The sequence below is a fragment of the Lonchura striata genome, chromosome 24 (assembly GCF_046129695.1).
Source record: "Lonchura striata isolate bLonStr1 chromosome 24, bLonStr1.mat, whole genome shotgun sequence".
NCBI lineage: Eukaryota > Metazoa > Chordata > Aves > Passeriformes > Estrildidae > Lonchura > Lonchura striata.
This window is the reverse complement of record NC_134626.1, coordinates 2,906,357-2,916,095: the sequence shown is the minus strand read 5'-3', so window position 1 is coordinate 2,916,095 and position 9,739 is coordinate 2,906,357. Positions and strand designations below refer to the sequence as shown.

Below are 9,739 nucleotides of genomic sequence, written 5' to 3'. Positions count from 1 at the left end.
GTTTCTTTTTCTTTGACCTAGAACAAACTTCTCTATGCTTACAATTCTCACTATTCCAAGGAAATTTCACTGGAGTGTTAGATTTTCCCCACACAGTGGAATGCTGTGATCCCAATTCAATTCCAGCCTCCTTCCAGCAGTGTCCGTGCAGCCCTGCAGAGGTTTTGTGTTAAGTGAGGCCTTGGGGAAGGTTCTTCTGCTGGGCTCTCAGGAAATCAGGGATCAGGTGCTGTGGGATCATCATGAAAGGGGGGAGCAGCACCTCAGCAAAGCACAGAGAACTCCAAAAACATCCCAGAGCTCTTTTATTTTTTTCTGGACAAACAATTTTATTTTCGGTAATGCGTCTATACACTGTACATTCAGTCACTGTGGTATATAAGCATAGCTATTTTCATACATAATCTCATAAAGTCCTTTATTTTACAATATTATCTGCATCAGGGGGAGGGGATGTGGAAAAGGGGGTGGAAAAGGACTATCAAGGTACACAGCGAAATAGATAAATATGCCAAGCTTTTTTCTTATTTTTTTTTTAAATCAGGCATTTATAAACAAGAAAGCATACATTACTTACATAAAAATAGTTCTAGAATAGTAGAGTAAGTCATAATATTGTCATTAGCAGCAGCATAGGAGAGATCAGGATAACAAAAATGTGCTGAAATGCTATTGGCTATTATAAATGTAAAGATTTATTTTTCTTCAATTGAAAAAATGTCATTTCTGTGAGTTCTTTCAATAAAAAAAAAGAAAACAAAACAAAACCAAAAAAACCCAAAAACAACAACCAAGCCAACAAAAAACTTCTCTCTAAAACACATGGACTGCTGAGAGGGCAGAATGGAACAAAAACCAACCTTTTGGTAATAAAATACTTTACAGTGAAAATAAGGACAAATAAAATGCAAATGATGGAGAAAAAGGTTATAACCCACATTGAAAACTTGCAAAAAGATTTTGTTTTGTTTTTTTCCTAACAGACAGCAAAGGTTCTTCTCAGTTAAAAACACAACTCATAAAACAAGACAACTACCAGGTAAGAAAGAGTTTTGAAAAAGTAAACACCATATACACTTATAATACAACAGTGTAAAATGAAAAAAAGTATTTACATGTTGAATTTACTTTTAATGTTTTTTTACATTGGCTAGTTCTGTTTGAAAAGCAGAATATTATGTATAGAGTTAGCTGCTCCATAGATATGAATGTTATTGCTGTTGGTTTTTTTTTATCCCTTCGTTAAATCTTCGTTCAGTAATAGAAACAAGGAGTAATTAAACTGAATATACAAGTAGTACTATATTCGTAGGTACAGGGAGAGTCAACAGCCTGTATGAAACACCTCTTCTCCCTTGGAACTTCTTAAAGGAAACTAAAGCACAGAAGATGGGGGATGGAGGGGCAGCCCCTCTCCCTGGGAATGCAGCAGGGAGTGGGGGCTGCAGAAGAGGGGATTCCAGGGACCAGGCTCGCCCAGCTTTACTGAGGTGTTGCAGACACAGGAGTGACCCCAGAGCTCCCTGGCCTCGAGCACCTTCACACGGGGGCTGCTCTGCAGAGCCCCCCTGCGAGAATCCCCTGGGGCTGGCACAGACACACTGCTAAGGACTCGGAAATAAATCCCACACTCTGCAGAAATAGCTGCCCTGCTCTGCAGAATGAACGAACTGATTGTTGCACATGCTAATTAGGAAATGCCCGGGAGTTTAAGCCAGGCCCTGTGAGCTCCTCCTGGGCAGGGGCTGCTGCTGGAGAATGTTTGTTCCTGCTCTTCTTGCACCTTATCTATCTTCATGCTTTTCAACTTAATTGCTAGAAATGGCCTTTCTCTCCCAACGAGCAAATCCTAGGGAGTCCTGGGGCGAGTTCACCTGCAGGTATGGATGGCCCTGCATGGAGTGACTGAGTGGGGCAGAGCAGAAAGCCCCAGCTGTAATTCTGGTTTGGAGACTCTGGGCTGCCCCTGGGACCCTTTACCTGTGCAGCACAGGTGAGGCTGCTTGGTGGTGATTGACTATTTTACTGTTCTGCTTTTTTCCTTTAAAAATCCTGCAGATTTTCTTCCTTCAGATGTGTGAGAGTCTCATGCCCAGTGAGTGCCTGCATTTCCCTGGACACAAAAAGGAAAACTCAAGGTGTGCTCAAGTGAGTGGCTTTTTCTGGGAGACAACAGCTGGACATGGACATGTTGCTGTTTTTTGGGGACTATGAAGGGAGTGAAACTATCATAGATCAGGGGCAAAAACCCAAACAAGCTAAATTTCCAAAGCCAGGCTTCCATGAGCCACCACAGGAGTGGGGTCTGTTCTCTGTGTGGTTCCCAACACGACAGTAAAGCAGAGCACAAGAGACTTGAAATGCACAAAAATGATCAGCTACAGCTACAGTTGTTTAGTTTCCCTTGAAGAAATAAGTGGATAATACAGATCTGGAAATCATAAGGCTGAGAACATTTTTCTGCATACTGCATAACAAAAGAACCCCTTTACATAAGACAGTAATAATGCCCATTAATGACTATATGGCAGAGTTTAATCCATGCATATGATTTAATAATCGCAGAAAAAAAAATACAAAGAAAATAAAACCCCACATTAAAAAAAAACAAAAACAAAACCTGCTCAAGCATAATCAAAATTCCTTTTGCATTGCACTTTAGAAGGAGATCTGCACCTAGAGTCAGTCTCCAGCATCCCAAACACACAAGGGCCAACCCCTGTATCCACAGACAGGTTCAGGTCATTGACTTGGTGTGACTGTTTCTTGCTCCCAACAGTTTTACATTGTCCCAGTAATTCCACTCCTTTAATATTTCTTCTTTTTTGTACCTAAAACATATATATGAACTTCTTTGTTAATGCTCACAGTTACTATAATGATTACTATAATGGTTTCAAGCAAACAGCTCTTGTTTTTAAAAAAAAAAATCTCTTTAACATACTGTAAGTAAATACCATAATTTTAGGATTGGAAGCCGCTTTCTGTCTACTGGGAAATAATTTTGAAGCTTACATGGTTTGCATTAATGTCCAAAAGCAAACAAAGACTACTGGAAATATGTTTCTTCTTTTAGAGTAATTCTGGGTATGATGATGCATAGGTTTTTTTTTTTTTTTCCTTTTTTATTTTTTAATTATTATTATTTAAGGTAAAAAAGTGTCAGCATTGTCTAGAGAAGATGCTGAGAGGAAAAATGAGCTGGAAGGCACATCTGCAGCCCCAGATCACATTTTCACTTGCTTGAGCGTGTCAGAGGTGAGTGTTTATGGGTAAAAATTCATTTTCTCCTGATCAGTAAAGCACCAGCTTTATTTGTTAAACACTTTTGGGAGCATCTCTGCTGCTCCCCAGCTTGGGTGATACACAGCCACAAAACCAGGTTCTAACTGAACCAGCAGCACAGGGGGAATTCCTGCTCTGGGGATTCTGGACCTGCTGGATCCTCCTTTGCTTACACGGATGCTGATGGGAGGTGTCAGTGGTGGCAGATTGGGTTCATGGTTTGCACAGCTGTTAGGGCAGAATCTCAAATGCTTGACATGTACGTCTTAGAAACAGGGAATAAAATGCAGAGTAAGATTCTGAAAAGTGCAGGTTTAAAAAAAATAATATAAAAAACCTCAGCACCACCCCCAAGGCAGTGATGGTTTGCTGCATTGTATCCCGGGGCTGCGGCTTGGATCCCAAAATTAAAGTAATTTCTCTTTTTAAAAACAAAAAAGTTCTTTAAAAAAAGATGTAGGCTTATTCACAGCAGCAAAAATGTTGGTTTTCTGTTCTGTAGTATCCGACACTGCAACGTTGGACTCTCCTTGGGCACAGAAATCCTGACTGACAGTTCGGAATGGAAGCAGGGAAATACTGAATTCATGGTAAGATGGTGCAACAAGATGAGTTTTCCAGAAAACTGAAAGCTGAAGATTTTTCAGAATGACTTCAACACACAGATGTCTCTGCTTTGTTCCTCTACCAACTGATCATCCATTTCCTTCCTTTCTTCCTTTCTCTCTTTCTTTTCCCAAGGCTGACGTGCTCCTGGGTGAAGTCTCTGAACACAGGGGGGTCTGTGGGGCTGGGCTGGGGCTCTCAGTCCAAGCCCTTCTCCTCCCCTCACCCCCTGCACACTCCTGCAGCTTCCCTTCTTCCTGTGTCCAGGGCAGGAAATGGATATAATTCATTCTAAGGAAAAAAATCAACTTGGAAAAGCACTCGGAACTTCTCCTACACCCACATGATGGGATGGAACCGCGATGGCTTCTGAGATGGCTGGAAAGCTGCTCCTGACATGGATGGCATCATCACCACAGAGGGGCTTCTGCACAAAGAATCCCAAAGCCTATAAAGTCATTAAAAATTGTGCATCGAAGGTTGTTTTTTTTTTTTTTTTTTGTTTTGCTTTTAAAGGTTCATTATAAAAATCTTGTTAATTTTTTTTTTAATACCAAGTCTGTGTAATGAATTATTTTAAATAGCTTATAAGAAAAGTTGGTTTGTTTTTAAATTCCAAAATGTTCCAACAGGCAGGAGAACACAAAGCCACTGCCGTGCTCACCTTGGACTCCGGGTTTAGCTGGACCACACTGCTTTGCTTAGAGTTTGCCAGTAGAAAATTTTTCTGTGGACTTAAAAGTATTTTGTTTACAAACACTTTGTGTTTTCTAGGCACAGTAAGATGTTGTGCTATATGGATTGGGAAAAAAAAGAGGCGGAATTCAGTGCTTCTGTTCTAGAGAGTAACAACATTTGCCTTCCAACTACTGAGAATCCATATTCCTAAAGTGTGTGCCAGGACACCACTACTCACACGTGCACTCCCAGTCCCACTCTCTCCCTCCCTGTGCTGGGGGATGAGGGGTCAGTTCTCCATGGCGCTCGAGGTGCTCTCACTGCTGGGCTGGCTGCTGGCTTTGGGCCACAGTTGTTCCTGAAGTTCCTTGACCACCTTCTCCAGGTGCTCCCGGGCCTCCCGCTCGTGCAGGAGGTCGGCGCGGAGCTGCTCGCGGTCGGCCTCGGCGTGCTGCAGCTTCACCTGCAGGTCCTCGATCTGCGGGGACAGGAGAGACAGGGCTGTGGGAACGGGCTGGGGCAGAGCCCGTGCCTCCCCACAGACCTCGCACAGGGCCAGGGCAGCAAGAAAATGTGCATTCCACACTTAGGATTATCAAGATTGAGGAAGGAATTCCCTGTCCCTTTTTTCCATGCACTACTGCAGTACAGTGCCTACTCAGCTTTGAAACCTAAATTTTCCCAGTGACTCCAGCTCCAGAAAGGAAGGTGAAACCCAGAAGAGTTAAGAAACAGTTCAAGAATTTCTTAGTGCCACAGTACTCTGGTCACTTCTTCAAGCATGACTGCTATTTCTTAAGGCAGTGACAGCAGCTCAGCAAAGCAAACCCCAGGTGCTGGCACAGGGGATTCACTTTCAGCTCTTTTGCAATGATTGTTAATGGAAGTGACCAGAAAGGGCCTTGGCTGCTAATGGGCCAGACCCTCCCAGATATGAGTGTCCCCACTCTGCTCCCAGCAGGACCTGCAGCTGCCCTTGGCCTCCCTGATCTCCCTGTTTGGTACTTTCTGACAGAAAAGGCAAAGAAAACCCCCAGGGCTGGATCAGAGAAGCAGCACCCAGTGAGAAAGGAAATATCAGCTGTCAGCAAAGATTGCCATTTAACAAGGAGAGGAAACCTCCAACATTTTGGGCTAGAATGCAGGTAAACCTCCCCCCATCCATGTTTGGATTTCAGTATCAAGGTAAGAAAAAGGAAGGCATAAACCACAGCTCCTCAATGGGTATTAAGCATCTAGTACTTTAAGCCTACACATAAAGTACTTAAAGAGGCATTTCCACCCTGACTCTGTTGCCTTCTCTCACCCTGGCCTGCCGCTGTTTCTGTCAGACTGTGTCTAGAGAACTGCGGTTTCCTCAAAAATAGAATGTGACCAACTTCCTCTTGCACCCCAAGCGGTAGCTACAAGGGTGTATAAAGGTTTACTTTAAAATTTCTCAAGACTTAAGAACTTCAGTTATAATGACATCTTATAAAATTCACCCTTGGGAGTGAGTTACTCACAGGAATTCTGTTACCAGCTGTACCAGCCACAAAACAGGAGCTGCACGTGCCCTTTGCCCAAGGACAGCTCTGGGGGGCTCAGGGGTGGCTACCACAGGGGGCTGCTGCAGGGGACACTGCCAACCTGTCAGGCCCAGCCTCAGAAAAGAGGAATAATTGGTTTCTTGGGTTCTTGTTGAGGTGATTTTTAGCCTTTAAGCTTAAAGGAGGGAATGTATTAAGAGACTGAAAATGCCCAGTGTCACAGAGTCACCCCCCAGGACACAGCTGAGCCCCCCAAGCCCAGCCCAGGCCGTGTTCACCTGCCCTGGTGCTGCTCCCCAGGGCCCTGGGGGAACGCCCAGCACAGCAGCCCCAGGGAGGCTCTGTTTAGTCTGGACACCCCTTATCAGTGAGACATCCTGTGATGCTGAGAGGAAGCCCCACATCATTTCCTGCTCCTGGCCAGACGTGTCTCAGCGGGAGCAGGCGGCCACTCCCCTTCCCTTATCAGAGCCCTGGAGATTGTGAGCTTTGCTTCTGCTCTTCCCCTCCTCCCTTAAAGCCACCACAGCAGGGACCTGCAGCTCCCACCTCCAGGAGCACCTGTGTCTCACAACAGCACTCCTGGAATTCCCTCTGCCACCAGCTTTTCAGGGCTCTGTTAAACTATGTGTAGTATTTGAAGCATATATAAATACACACAAATTAAACAGTAGCTTTTGAGGGCTCCCTTTAACCGGGGAGGCCCTGCACACCTCTGTGGCAGGTGCACGGAATGAGTTTAAATTCAGGCCCCGTTTTTTGGGCTCCTGGCTGGCCCCTGCCCTCTGTTGCTGCCCGTCCCAGCTCAGGAGCAGGGCTGGGAGCAGCAGGGAGCTGAGGAGCTGCTGCAGCCCCCGCTGGGCCTCACCTGTGCCGAGTACTTGGCCCGGAGCCTGCCGGCCTCGCAGCCCTTGTCGCACACGCGGATCTGCCGCGCCTGCTCCAGCTCCCGCTTCAGCCGGATCCGGGACTCGTTGGCCTCCTTCATCTTCTTCTCGTTCTCGGCTCGCAGGCGCTCGATCTCCTTCCGCAGGTTGCGCTTGGCCTCTGTTGCTTCCCTCAGCTTCTCTTTCTTGGCCACTCGCAGGAACTCCAGCTCCTGGGACACAGAAGCAGGTAAGGAGTGAGTGCAAGGAAGCAGAGCTGCAAGGGAAGCCATCCAAACCACATTCCCACCTCCTGCTGGTTGCGACCCAGGCAGCCCATGGCCAAACCCCTCTCTGAACTTTGCACGAGCCCTTCTCCTTTAAATCCTGTGGAGTTCTTGCACTCCAGCTACCCTGAAGCCCAGGATAACAAAAAGCTCAGCGCTACAGCCCCATTTTGCTTTGTCAAGCAGAATAGCTGCGACCATCTGGGCCTGAATAAAGATGAACTGCAGTTGGAGAGAGCTCCAGCACCAGCTCCACGTTCCAAACCACCCGACTGCAGTGCCTGGGCTGGAGCTGAAGGCTCTGAAGATGCACAATGTGGAAAGTGCAGTTCTGAGTGTCCTTTGTGTACGACAGAGCTCAACAGGACATCAGAAATCAGCTCCATTTTATCAAGCCCCCCACCAAAAATCCACTCAAGGCAAGGACAGAACACAAACTGTGTCTTTCCTAGCTCTGGGGTGCTGTAGGTGACTGAGGTGAGCCCCAGGACTCCTGACAACCAGCTCATGGACTGCTCTGTCACAAGAGCTGGGAAACTCTAGGCTAAAACCTGAAGCTGAATGGAAACCAGACTTTGCTCTGGGAACTGCCACTCCCCGTGTCCAGGCTGGGAGCTGCTGCCTTGGAATATCAAATCCATGAGGGAACCATTAATTGAAGTGATAATGATAAGGAACCTTCAAGGTGCAAAGAAAGAAACCCTTAAGTTGTTAAACTACATGCTCACAGCAAGCACAGAGATGTGGCTCATGTTTCCTAAATGGTTAAATTTGAAACTACAGATCTATTTTTTACCCCAGAAGCAGCATTTCCTCCCTGTCCGAGTCAAACCCTTCAGGCCCCGTTGCTGTGAAGTAGCACTGCAGGGTCATGGGAAATTCACTCTTTTGACAATCTCACTTCCCAGCCAGGCTGGAAGTAGCTTGGCCATGCCTCTGGAAAGGCACACACAGCTCCTGAAATGCACACACAGCCCCTGGAAATGCACACACACACACACACACACACACACACACACAAACTTCTCTTCTGTGTGTGGAACTGGGACCCCACCCCTTCCCAAATGGAGAACAAAGGTTGGACACCAGAGTCCCCTGCCCCTGACACAGGGCCTGACTTAACACTCAACTGGCTTCATGTAACTCCTGCTTTAAGTACACACTATTCAGGTATTACACATGAACATTTACTTTTAAATACATAAAATAAAACACAGATTTACTGGAACACAAAGGAATTAAGCAATTTGCTCAGGGTGACTAAAAATGAGAGCATCAGTGCTGGTTTTGTGTCTCCCACACTCGATCAAACCAGGCCCTCAGTTACTCCATCCCCTGGATTCCAGCCCCAGCTTGGGAACAGCTCCACACCAAATCCTCAAAGAGGACACACAAATCTTCTACCCTGGCTGGCTCCCTCTTCTATTTCTCTGCACTCTTTTTACCCCAGCTCAAATAAAAGGCAGTTCCCCAACCACTGTGCTCAGCCCTGACCTGCAGCCCTGCCTGACCATGGGTACAACTGATGGATCCAGGATTTCCAGAAATAAGGAGCTGCTTCCCTGCCTGAAGCTCAGCAGCGTGGCCAGTGGGATGCCTGACAAAGGCCTTACTTCAGCTGTGGCCGTGTCCCAGGAACACCCTCCCTCACAGAGCCTTTAAAACTCCAACTAAAGCCTCCAGAAATGTTTCCTGTTCAGTGAAATGAAAACAAAATAAACTTTGCTGGACTAGAAGATTTTTTCAGTAATGAAAAGATGTTGATTTTGGTAACCATGGATTTATAACCCAAGGAAAAACAGGTGGCAAGCTTAAAAACATAAGACTGGTTCCCGTGCTTTAGTTTCCCGGCTGGATTTACAAACAGAGCCCCAGCAAAGGCTGTTGCTATTTGGGAAAAATGAGGCAATTCCTTTTTCAGAGCTCCCTGCTGGGCTGTACCTGGCAGGGCGTGGGCAGGGCAGGGCAGCCTTACCTGGTGCAGGCTGCGCTTGGCCTGCAGGGCTGCGTTCAGCTTCTCCTCCTGCTTCACCCTCATCTTCACCACCTCGTGCAGGAACTTCTCTTTGGCTTCTTTTGTGTCCAGGCCACTGTCCAGGGCCTGCCTGAGGTGCTCCAGCTCAGCCTCCAGCCCGCTGCTGTGGGGGTCGGGGTGTGCAGCCACCTCGTAGGAGCTGTTAACGGGGGCCGGGGGCTGCATCCCAGGGGAGCTCATGTCCTTGGCAGAGCTGGAGGAGGTGAAGGATGGGGACGAGAGCGAGGATAAGGAGGAGGTGACTGGAAAACAGAAACATTGAAAATTAATTTTAAAATGTCAATAATTAAGACATAATTATATACAAGTCATATATATACTATACAGCTCAAAATGTGCTGAGGCCCTTTTGTACAGAGACACTTGATAATCAATTTTAAATAGGAAAGGAAATGAAAAACCTACTCATTTTATACTTTGACACTTGAAAAATAATGAAAATGCAATCTTGAC

General features: G+C 46.2%; 1 protein-coding gene across 2 annotated transcripts in view; it reads right to left on the bottom strand.

Annotated features, from left to right (window-relative positions):
• Positions 1-282: 282 nt before the first annotated feature.
• Positions 283-9,739, bottom strand: part of SKI (SKI proto-oncogene) — a 101,144-nt gene continuing 91,687 nt past the window's right edge. For both annotated transcript variants that reach the window (XM_021529869.3, XM_021529870.3), the window contains 3 exons: positions 9,227-9,528; positions 6,967-7,197; positions 283-5,047 (listed from right to left, as the gene is read on the bottom strand). In XM_021529869.3, coding sequence (XP_021385544.1) covers positions 4,859-5,047; positions 6,967-7,197; positions 9,227-9,528 — 722 coding nt within the window. In that variant the 3' untranslated portion in view covers positions 283-4,858. The remainder of the gene's footprint in view (positions 5,048-6,966; positions 7,198-9,226; positions 9,529-9,739) is intronic.